The 12,606-nt window shown below is 38.9% G+C and overlaps 1 protein-coding gene across 1 annotated transcript in view; it reads right to left on the bottom strand.

Moving 5' to 3' along the window:
* LOC119420879 (neurobeachin) overlaps positions 1-1,322 on the bottom strand; it is a 167,688-nt gene extending 166,366 nt beyond the window's left edge. The window contains exon 1 of the mRNA XM_037688300.1: positions 894-1,322. Coding sequence (XP_037544228.1) covers positions 894-1,247 — 354 coding nt within the window. The 5' untranslated portion in view covers positions 1,248-1,322. The remainder of the gene's footprint in view (positions 1-893) is intronic.
* Positions 1,323-12,606: the final 11,284 nt, after the last annotated feature.

Genomic DNA, 12,606 nt, shown 5'->3' with positions numbered 1-12,606 from the left:
GGGGGGTGGAATAGCACATATCCTCCTAAAGCTCCTCTTTGGATCTGCTGTACATTTTGCCCATCTGTTTCATAACAGTCCACACCAGTCAGTCAGCTGGATTAAATCCTCCCATGTGTTGTGTTGGGTGTATAGGCCTCGGATTGAACCTCTCATCGTGGCAGAATAAAGACAGAAGGAGCAGGTGGGGTTGGGGGGGGACCTGTATCTGCTGCATAAATATGATGCACACAGTAAAGCAAACCACTAAACGTCTCAACGCCGCCTATACATCACTGCTTTGGCGCACAGGATGATGCAGGGCCCTGCTTGCAACAATAGGCCTTGTGCATCATTTGAACCCGTTCTCCTTCACTCACGCTCACACGCACACGTAGCATCATGCTAGTCGGCCTTTGTCCGATCAGTTTGTGAAACTGGTGACAAGACAGATATACCTGCACGATTTTAGGGAAAGTGGTTGGGCTCGTGGTGCTGTGCGCATCTGTCTGTTCCTTCTGATCAGGGCACAGATTGAGGTCAAGAGAGAAGCTAACATGTCTGCAGCCGCACTTTAAAGGAGCTATTTTACAGCAAACCGGTCATTTAGTCAACAATGGCTGCAATTAAACGACCCTGGTGGGGTCACATGCTTCTGCTTCTCCATTATCCCCCCCAACACACACACACACACACACAGACGTCCTCCTGCTTGTTGGATTTAAAAAAAAAATCTAAAATCAAAAACATTCACATCCTCCTAACAAATAAATGACATCATCGTTGCCCCTGAACGCCACACTACCGGAGTGGAGCATCGTAAATAAAACATGGGGAGTTGGGGCGCAGTCATTTTCACTGCCTCCACGGCTTTCTCCGTTTTTACCCCCCCATTATCCCCGTCATCCACTCACCAGGTTCAGCACCGTCTCCACGATGTCCCTGTTGCTAACCTCCCCGACCTGGATCAGGCCCACCAGCACGGCGAATTTCATCTGGATATTCCTGATCGGAACCGCGGGGTTGATCACCCCGGCCGGCAGCACCATGGACCCGGCTGCGGACACCATCCTCTCCCCGCTGCTGTGGAAGCCAGCGCCCGCGGCGGCGACGGCGACCTGCCGCGGCGGAGCGGAGGAGCCCGGCGGAGGAGGAGCAGCAGCAGCAGCAGGAGGAAGAGGAGGAGGAGGAAGGTGCGAGTCTCGGTCTGTGTCCGTGAGCAAAGAAGCGGAGCCGGGCGGTGCTGAAAGCGGCTTCTCGCTCGACATTTCCCCTCGGAAACAGGGAGGAGAGGAGCGGCCGCCGCTGTCTCGCGCACCTGCTTTTACAAGCTCGCGCGTCTGCTACTCAAAGAACATCCACTGCGTAGACGAGAAAAAGTAAAAAATAATAAAAACAAAAACAAGCGGTTTTTCTAAAAATCCACCGAATTCACCCTACCCTCCTGAAAATATGTAGGGGCTCATAAGGATGAAAAAAGCCCTAATGGTAGCCTGTGTTCCTGCGTTTCTTTCTCTCCTCCTCTCGTTGGCAGGTTGCAGTCAGTGCGGCGGTTGTGGAGGAGACAGCGGCGCGTTCACGCCCCCTGTCTGCGGTAGCGCGCTTACCCACGCATGCGCACTTACGCTCTCTTGGAGGGTGATGAAGTAGAATAGGAGTCAAAGCATTAAAAAAACAAATGGGTTTTATTTTACCCATTGCATGATTTTTAATAGATATAGATATAAATGACTGAATAATAGTAAATTTAGATTTTTAAAAAGGAAGTTTTAATGTTGCCAACTATCTCAACTGTCCTTATTAGAAACTATAAATTAACTATACATTGTTCTTACTTATTAAGTTGATAAAGAGCTCGCTTTGTTCATTCTTTTGAAGAGCCGAGGGAAATCTGTGTATGTACGATACATGAAACATGTAAAACAGAGATTTTCAACAGTTTCCATTTCAGTAAAGTTCTATTTTATCTCTTTGTCTAATCAGAGCTGACAATTTGTTTTTATTTTTAGCTCTCTCCATTGACTCTCCGTCAAATTCAGAAAGAAATTCAAAATCTTACTTCTAACCTACAAAGCTCTCAACAACCTAGCTTCATCTTATATTAGAGATCTTATTGTTCCATATTTTCCTAACAGAGCACTTCGTTCTCAGACTGCAGGCTTACTTGCGGTTCCTAAAGTTTCCAAAAGGAGAATGGGAGGAAGATCTTACAGTTATCTGGCTCCTCTCTTGTGGAACCAACTTCCAGTTTCTGTCCATGAGGCTGACACGTTGTCCAGTTTTAAGACTGGGCTTAACACTTTCCTTTTTGATCAATCCTATAGTTTAGGGTTCAATCAACCTTTATTTATACAGGTAAATCCCATTGAGCCTCAAGGACTCATTTACAAGAGAGACCTGATTTCAACAAAGAAAGATGACAACAATGGACAACAGCAACAACAATAAGCAATTATAAAAACTCATACTACAGTTTTTTTTGTTTTTTTTTTAACAAATAGGATGGCTAAAAGGAAAAGGTAACAAAACAAAAAAAAAAACAGCTAGATTCCAAGACAAATGTATAAAACTAAAAACAGGAACATGTCAGCATTGGACCCTGCCAGGAGTCCAACAGATTCTTAAAGCCACTTAGAGAGGTCAAGGTCGAGAGCTTCAAATCTTTTTGTAAGATATTCCAGGAAACAGGAGTGGCTTGTTATGCTGCTATAAGCTTAGGTTACTGGAGGAAAATTTACCTCATTTCTTAAAATGAATTGTTAAAATTGAATAGTTTTCATTTTATACTATTTCTATCTTAACATGTGATTCTCTTCCTGCCATTGTGTATCTGTTCCTCCTTCCTCTTCCTAGCTAACTCAGCCGGTCGAAGCAGATGACCACTTGTCCTGAGCCTGGTTCTGCTAAAGGTTTCTTCCTCGAGGAAGTTTTTCCTTTCCACTGTCGCCTTCAAGCTTGCTCGAGTCTGTGATTAAGTTAAATTCAAAGTAGTCTGCTCCTCACATAAATAATGTTAACTTGTTTTTTTATATACACTATATATGAATGTTTCTGTTCAGGTCAAGGTCAATGTTTCTTTATTGTCATTTCCATCACATGTGGTACATGTTTGTACAAGTTTGTGGTACCTGTGGAAATTTTGTACAAGGGGTCCAAGTTACATCCAACAAAAGTACAATTTGTAAAAGCAAAACAGTAATAAGATCTAAGCTATAAACTAAGAAATATGCTAAAGCAAGAATACACTAAACACTAGTAGTACAAAAACAATACACCGAACAACTGCAGCACGAACATGAGTCTGTTTGAGCAGGTGAGTACGAATGAACTCAGCAGCATGAAATAAATCAGCAGCATGAGATCAGCAGCATCATGGATAGTCAGCAGCACATATCAACAATCAAGTGGCATAACAGTGATTATCCTGATTAGGGATTCATGAGTCTAAAAGCTTCAGGGTAGAAGCTGTTCTTCAGTCTACATTCAGTTCTACATTTAATGCTCCTCAACCTCCTGCCTGAGAGGAGCGGGGCAAAAAGTTTGTGTGCTGGGTGAGTGGGGTCGTTCATGATGCAGGTGGCCCTCTTCCTGCATCTGGAGGTGGAGATGTCTGTGATGGTGGAGAGGCTGACTCCAACAGATTTCTGTGCAGCCTTCACCACTCTCTGCAAGCTTTTCTTTCTGCAGCTGTGCAGCCTCCATGCCACGTGAGCCCTGTGCCCTGAAATGACTTCTGTTGTGACTTGGTGCTATACTGTATACATAAACTGAACTGAATTGAATTTTATGCGGGGAATGACAATAAACACAAATAGATTTAGGTAACTGGTGCTACAAACAAGTTTGTTGTTCAAGCTGTTCTTGTTATACAGCTTCTTATTTAAAGTGACTGCACATTTCCAACACAGACAAGTAAAAATTGCATTCTATGTGAAAACAATGTTTGAATGCTGAATGACTGCTGAAAAAAGTGAAAAAAACTGAAAAATTAAATTTCTCAAATTTCACTCCTTTGTCTCTGAACCAGCAGAAATCAGCAGCACATTCTAGTGATCAGTAATGGTTACTGTGCAATTTTATTTAGATGTTACAACTTTACTCCAAGCAGTTCTATGTGCGTGCATGCATGTATGTGTATTTTCAAAAGCTTGTTTCACACACCATGTGCTCTTCAGCGGGGCACGTCTGTTGCACCGGCTTTTATTAACTAGGCTTTCAGGAAGCCTGATTTGTTGCTCGGTGTGTTTGAATAATAGCAGGGAGGTTGCCTGAATATCTTGCTTTGTATCTTTTTGAGTTTCTGACCATTGACAAGTCAATTTTCAACAACATAAAGGAACCTAAAGAATCCAAACACACATTAACTACATCTGTTCCACACTTCACAAGCTTGAGAAACTGTTTCTTAACGTCACATAACTCTTTGTTGTGTTCACACTGTAACTCTTTCTCTCTCTCTCTCTCTCTCACACACACACACACACACGCACACACACACTTGCATTCCTCTTTGTTTTCAGACAAAAGACTTGCTTTTGCAGCTTTGTCATGATTCTACAAAAGACTGTCAAGAGTAGGAGGGTTCTGATTGGTAATTGGATAAAACCACTGACACTGCTTGGCCCTTTGCTCCTGTCACTTTTTTATGTGCCTTGTATTTCTCTCACCTCCAGCAAAGGTGCAGCAGCACCTGCGGTCAGGCAGTGATTTTAGTTTATGTATAGTTTTATTGGAGGAAGCATCAGTGTGGGCTAAGTATTGCAGTGATGGAGCTTTAGAGGAAACTGAAGAGAGAGTGCAGCAGAGGTGCAATGTGTCAGAAAAGCTTTCATCCATGCATACTGGATGGACTAAGAAAGAAAAGAAAGCTTTTTTTTTTTTTATTAGCATGGTTAAATTGGTTTTTCAGATCACACCATTAGTTGGTTCACTAACTAGCTCTCAGACTGGAGGCAATGTGTTCAACATAATGGTACTTCCTCCAGTTATTTAACAGTCAACGATGGTGTACCACAAGGCTCAGTCTTAGGACCCACCCCTTTTACAATCTACATAGGTAATGTAGATCAGAGCATCCCTGATGCATTCTTACATTTCAATGCTGATGACACAGTTGTTTATTGTCGAGCTAAAACAGTTGATAAGGCTTTCCAGCTTTTGCAATCCGCCTTTGACAACATCCAGTCTGATTTGTTCCATCTCAATTTTGTCCTAAATGCCAACAAAACCAAAGGGATGCTGTTGTCAAACAGGAAGTCAGTCCCAGCAGTTTTTCCTTTGATTTTATCCTCAAATGGTGTCCCTATTGAGTTTGTAGATTCCTAAAATATTTGGGTATCTTGGTCGACTCACATCTCTCTTTTAAGCTCCACGTGGAAAACCTAGTAAGGAGACTGAAAATTAAATTGGGTTTCTTTTTCAGAAATAGATCCTGTCTAACTCTGAATGCTAGGAAACGCCTTGTAACTGCAACTTTCCTTCCCTCCATTGACTATGGTGACATTATTAAGTGTGTGAACGTCCCTACAAGCACCGTGCAGATGTTGGATGCTGTTTATCACATTGCGCTAAGGTTCATAACTGGCTGTAACTACCGTACCCATCACTGCACCCTGTATCCACTGATTAAGTGGTCATTATTAACTTCACGCAAACACTCTCACTGGTACATTTTAATCTTTAAATCACTTCTTGGTCTGCTGCCTTCATACATCTCCTCCTACATGTCTCTGCGTGAGTGCAGCTACAGCGTGCGCTCTCAGGACATTATTACCTGCAGTGTCCCCTCAATGCAGACTGAACTTGGCAAAAGGATCTTCTCCTACTTCGCTCCTGTTTCCTGGAATATCTTGCAAAAAGATCTGAAGCTTTTGACCTTGACCTCTTTAAATGGCTTCAAACTTCTGCTAAGTTCATGGGAAAAACCAATGCAGACATGTTCCTGTTTTTAGTTTTCTATATCATTTTACAACCTAGCTGTTACATTTTTTAAATACCATTTTATTTTCACTTGTTATTCTCAATTTGTGTGCATCCTTTATGATTGTCTATTGTTGTCTTTGTTATCCACTGTTGTCATCACTCTTTGTTAAAATCAGGTATCTCTTGTAAATGAGTCCCCGAGGTTCAATGGGATTAACTTGTATAAATAAAGGTTGAAGGGAATTTTTTTCTCTCTTTAACAGGTGCTTTTCATAATCCTGAGAAACCTCAAGCAGCACTGCATGGTTTCAAAGTGCAACTGAAAATGTGTCTCTCCTGTTCAGTTCTGCTGTCTCCATCTCTGTGTAGTGCTCAAAGAACAGGCTCGATGTGCACAGAGATGACCTCAGTCAGTGAAAGAAACACAGGTAATAACTTCCTGTTTTCACCAGCAAGATATGAGTCATCGACAGGATGGATCTGTGCACGCTCCTCTGTGAATTCTGTGTTCATCTTTGTGTATGTTTGAGTTGAAGCATGAGGAAGATGAGAAATGGACAGATTACTGAGATAAAGCAACACATTAGGTCTCTGAGATTTCCAGTAATTTGTCAGGTAAGTTCATATGATCTGTGAGAATCAGTCCCTTATCCTCGATTTGAATCTGGGGATTTGCTTTTCACCTGCTAATTGCATATTTTTTTGCATTTATTGAAGATCTAGAAAGACAAAAGCAGAGAAAACTCAACAGCAAATATTTTTATTATGAATTAAGCTCTGAATAATAATTTTAAAAAGTTTCACCCTTTACAGTTAGGTCTCCTGCTGTACTATTGTTTGTATCATTTCATTCCCAGCTAAAGATTTTTTTTTTTAATATAATCATGACAAAACCTTTAATCACTTTAATAAACATAAAATGCACACCGAGGCTGATTTTGTTTATAACTTCTCATTATCCTCTCAGTATGAAAACACTATTAAACTTTAAATATTCAGGGATTAGTTTTCCTAAACATTATTAATAATGTGTTAGTATCAGTATTACCTGGTGTTTTCCTGGAATGACGAGCAAAATGTTTGCAGAGAAAATAGTTTGCAGGGAGTAGTTTACACACTAAAACACAGTGTGCATTCTAAGATTATTAAAAATATATTTTTTTAATGGCTTGTTCTCTCACATTACTTTATGTTTTCTTCAGATTAATTGCTTTTCATCATGTAAGTTATATTCTCACATTTGTTTGTGTCATTTGAGGTGAAATTACAAACGCATCATAAAAGCAGCTTTTTCTTAAGACTAAAAGAGATTGAATAAGGTTGAAAGAAAAAAATGTGCCCAGAAAATGTAAAATAAAATACATATACATGTGCATTAAAAGAAATTAATATTGTGAAAAATATTTTAATTAATTATTGTCTTTTATTATTAATATTTATTTTCAGTCACTTCAGAAAGTACTCATATATTAAACAGATTCATTTCACAGAGTTAAATATTTCAAGCCTTTTTTGGTGTGTCTAATTTTGATTATTATGACATACAGATAATGAAAACTTCGTCATTCAGAAAATTTGAATATTGTGATAAAGTTCCACATTGGAAACTCATGCTCACTTTAAACAGACATGAGCTACAAATGTGCTATCTGGTGCTATTTTCCGGAAACACAACATACCCTTTCACTTCTACGCCAATGACTGTCAAATTTACTTCCCCCTAAGACACAATGGTACATGCTCTATTCAACCTCTGCTCAACTGCCTGGCTGACATCAAGGACTGGATGGCTTTAAACTTCTTGAGTCTCAATGAAAAGAAGTCTGAAGTCATGTTGTTCCCTCCCAACGACACGATCACAAACCACTGCATCGACCTTTCCACTCTAACCCTGTCAGAAAAACAAAGAGTCACTAATCTGGGAGTGATAATGGACCCTTCCCTGAAACTTAACAATCATGTAAACATGATTGTTAATTCGTGTTTCTTCCAACTGAGGCGGCTGTCTAAACTGAAGCCCATATTGTCCAAAAATAACCTGGAGACAGTAATAAATGCATTCATTACATCTAGGCTTGATTACTGCAATTCGCTCCTGTTTGGTATCAGTCGGACCTCCATTGCACGACTACAACTGGTCTAGAATGCAGCAGCCCGATTTTTATCCAGTACAGGAAAAAGAGAGCACATTACACCAGTTTTGGCCTCACTGCACTGGCTACCGGTTCACTTTTGAATCCAGTTCAAATCCTCATGTATGTCTACAAATCGCAGAACAGTCCCCCACCCCCCACCCCCACCCCCACCAACCATCTCTCTGATTTGCTACAACCCCATGTCCCTGCATGTTCCCTGAGGTCAGCGGACCAAATGCTCCTCACAGTTCCAGGAACTCATCTTAAGCGCAGAGGTGACAGGGCCTTCTCTGTAGCAGGACCAAGACTTTGGAACGAGTTACCTCTGCTTGTCAGACTGGCCCCCTCCCTCTCGGTTTTCAAATTCCGTTTAAAAACTCACTACTATTCAGTAGCTTTCAACATCAGAGGATCTGTGTTTTGAACCTGTATGCTCCACACTCGTTTGTCGACATATTTATTATCTGCATCGTTTTTATGTCTATATTCTGATTTACTTCATTGTGTATATTGCTTTGTGTGTTGCCTGTTGTTCTGTCTGTACAACACTTTGGTTGGCCTTGTCGCTGTTTTAAGTGCTCTATAAATAAAATGGTATGGTTTGGTATATCTGTTCAACTGAATTTCTGCAGATTGTGCATAGCCGGAGGCACAACACAACCAGAATTTATTATAAGACAGTATATTAACTTTGAATTTTTTTCTTTAATTAAAGATCATGTCAGGCTGGAGTAAAAACTAACTCAAAAGCTGACATATTTGAAGAAATCAAAACAAGTTCTCTTTTCCAAGAAGGTATTGGATTAAAAAAAGTAAAGCAAACATTATGTCAACATAGGATTATAGTGCACCACACATTTTCAGCTGAATAAAAAAAAAACATGTTCTGACTAATAAGGCTGCTTGTTAATTACTAAAATGGCTACATTTAATTTACAAAGACGCGTTAGAAACAAGAAAAAAAAGCAATTTAGGTACTGAAAGTGCATTTACATATAAAAAAAAAACCTGACAGCTGTAATAAATCATTGATTTTATTCTATCTTAACTTTAATAATGGGCCGAGTCCACAGCAGAACTGAAAACATACACTGCCATGAGGTCCAACAATTATAAATCACAGCAAATAAAAGCTTGGTTGCCTGCATCTTCATGTTTTTGATGAACATTAGATCATATCCTTCTCTCAGCTCAAACATCTATATTGTTTCAAATACTAGCCTTCTTTGAAGGAACATATTCCAAGGTTTGTAACAAATATGTAATGTGATCATCAGGCTCCTCTCTTGTGGAACCAACTTCCAGTTTCTGTCCGTGAGGCTGACACTTTGTCTAGTTTTAAGACTGGGCTTAAGACTTTTCTTTTTGATAAATCCTATAGTTAGTTGGCTTGGTTTCCTGACCTATTCCTTATCCTATGCCTATAACCTTAGACTACTGGAGGACAAATTGACCTCGTTTCATCAAATGAATAGTTTCAAATACAAATGAAAAGTTTGCATTTGTATTTGCTCTTTCCCAACATGTGATTCTGTCTTTTTGTCTTGAGAATAACTTGATGGCCTCCAACCTGGACCTGCCATTGTGGGTTTGTTTTCTTCCTCCTGTCCTCTCAGGTCCGGCCGGTCGGGACGGATGGCCACTTGTCCTGAGCCTGGTTCTGCTGGAGGTTTCTTCCTCATGAGGGAGTTTTTCCTTTCCACTGTTGCCTCTGTTCTTGCTTAGGGTGGGAGACTGCAATAAAGTGAAAACTTGAAACAAGCTGGCTCCTTAGATAAATATAGTTATTGATTTTTATGTTTGTGAATGTTTTTTTTTTCGGTGCCCTGAGACGACTTCCGTTTTGAACTGGCGCTATGTAAATGAAGTGAACTGAATCAAATTGAATCTGTTAGTGCTCAGAGTATGTGCTGAGAATGACGCTCAGCTACTACCACACCCAATTTTAGCTCAGCATCTGTAAAATGGACAGAATTAATCACAATTTTGTGCTTGCTCAGGTTGGTAGGACAAAAGCTGTAACATGCCTGATCTGAGTTTTGGATTTGGTACAGCTCAAAACTTGGTAAAAACAAAACAAACAAAAAAAAAAAGTTAAGTCAGTTCCTCTGGATGGTTTCTTGGTGTTGAAACATTTCATCTTTCATCTAAAGGACTTCATCAGTCCGAGAAGTCACAACAAACTCAGTCCCATAAGTAGTAGACTCACATAGTGGGCCAACCAGTTAGATGGTGGTAAGATGGTTTCTGGAGTCCGCCCTCTCCCCCGTCAACTCCTCTGAGACAACCTGAAGTCTCAAGTCTTTATGATGAAAGACGAAACATTTCAACACAATGAAACCGTCCAGAGGACCTGACTTAACTTTGCTGGATTTTTTTTGTTTTTTTTTACCTGAATTATTGAGCAGGAACTTTGATGTTGCAAAAATAAATAAATAAATACTTGAACTCTATCACTTAGTAAAAACAGTTGTTGACACTGAAGCATTTAGATCATGCTTCATCAGTTTTGTCACTCATCAGGCTTTCTCTTGTGTTTGGTAACAACACGCACATGAGCACACAGATACGTGTACACACTGCTGCCACCTTTCTTCCATTAATTATTCATTGGGTGAATAATTTATTCATTAATGACCTTATCGTAGGCTGTCTGGGAGAAGCTGGGGGATTCTCAGGGGACCTACATCTGTTTCCTGCATCGTTCTCGCTCCCTGATCAGATTTTTTAATGTGAACACAGTGCAGATAAAAAACAACATAAAAATGATATTACCACAAACTGTCTACTTGGTGTTCAACCTCAACATCTAATAAGGATGACAGAATGAATTGTCTGGGTTTGGTAAAGGGAGACTTTGTTTTTGTCAATAGGGTTAAAGCCCTCTGAAAAGTTCTGAGTAACGTTATTTAGTTTGTTGTCCCTTAAACTTGAGGGAATTTATCTGTCATACAAGGTGAGATTACTTAAATGATCAATCCAGAAGATGGCTTTTATGTAAAGTTTTAAAAAGGGTTTTTGCTTAATGCTTATCAAGTTTAAAAAAATAAATAAAATTTAAATTTTGTTGGCTGTAAGATTTAACGTTTAATTTGAGGAATTTTCATTAGGAAATCACTGAAAAAGCTGTTAAATTAAATGCATAAATGTTATATTTTTGTGCACATCTAGAGTATTTCAGATAATTAAAATAAACATAATTAGTTCAGATTAGGTTCCTTTTGAAAAATTGAATACAGGCTGGATTTCTTTGCTAATGGCCAAAGTTATTCTGAATTCATTTACTTTCAATTAAGCAGATCCAGAAAATATTCCATCGTATCATGATAGAAAAGCATTTACACTGAAGTGATACAGCTGAAATGCAGCTGGGTAGTTTATTACCACTAATTTGTTAACAAGTCTTAACGAACAAACAAACAAAAAATATATATTTTTCATAGTGTCAGAAAATGGACTGAAAATAAGTTAAAAGGCCACCATGGCCCAAAGATAATTTTAAAAGAAGTTCAAAAAGCCTAAAGAACTTGCTCAAAACTGCTCTAAACCAGGTTTCAAGAAACTGTGCTTTTGCAAATAAATTTAAAAATCAGATTATTCCAGACTTTTGCATATAAATTTTATGCTGAAGCCTTTTGCACAAGACATCTTAGAGCAGGGGCGTCCAAAGTGCGGCCCGAGGGCCATTTTCGGCCCTAGGAGTGATTTTGTGCGGCCCTCGACTGCAATTAAAGAATGGTATAATTTTGACCCAATGAAGTTGATGCAGTTGTAGACCTTCGTTAGATTTAATGATGATACTTTTTAAATATAATTTTTAGGTTTAACAGCAACAAAAATTAAAATGAGCAAAATTAAGTACGATACAAGAATTTAGCTATAATTAATCCCTTTATCTTACAACAAACCTTCACTGACCTATCAAAAATAATTTTGGATGATAAATCATAAAATGTGGCTAAATATAACAAGTGTTTCAAAGAAAATAATTGTAGTTGAGTTAATATTCGATGAGGAGAAATTGGATATTTTTAAAATAATATAAAGTGGTATCATCGACATACAAGTTGATCAACTTCATCAGTGTTATTTCAAACCTATGAATCTGTTTTAGCGACTGCCAGCTGTTTTTCAGAACTTTGATGAGCCTTTTGAGCCAAGCATGTTCCAAATGGGGGATTGAAGTTCCACCCTTTTTTAAAGAACAGTTTTGGGCTTTTGTTTTAGACGTTTTTAAGCTTTTGTCTCTCAAAATAAATGAAAATTAACTTTCAAAGCACAAGAAAACAAATAATAGTCCCCCTCCCCCAAAAGCAAATAAATTAAATACATTTTTTTAAAGAGAGAAAAACAAAACTAGGTTAATGTTTATGAGGCTCATAATGTTCTGGATCTACAAGAATTTAAATTAAAGTTTTTATCTTTCTCTAAAATATTGTTCAAGTTGTTCAAAATGAGGAGAAAAAAATGCGCTTAAAAAAACATTTTCTTAAATTCAGATTTTTCTGGCCTGTGAGACCTTTCACCTAGACCAGGGGTCTGCAACTTTTACGATCAAAAGAGCCATTTC

This window comes from Nematolebias whitei, chromosome 14 (genome assembly GCF_014905685.2).
Source record: "Nematolebias whitei isolate Nwh7 chromosome 14, NemWhi1, whole genome shotgun sequence".
Classification (NCBI taxonomy): Eukaryota; Metazoa; Chordata; class Actinopteri; order Cyprinodontiformes; family Rivulidae; genus Nematolebias; species Nematolebias whitei.
The sequence above is the reverse complement of the archived record's forward strand: the minus strand, read 5'-3'. Positions and strand labels throughout refer to the sequence as shown.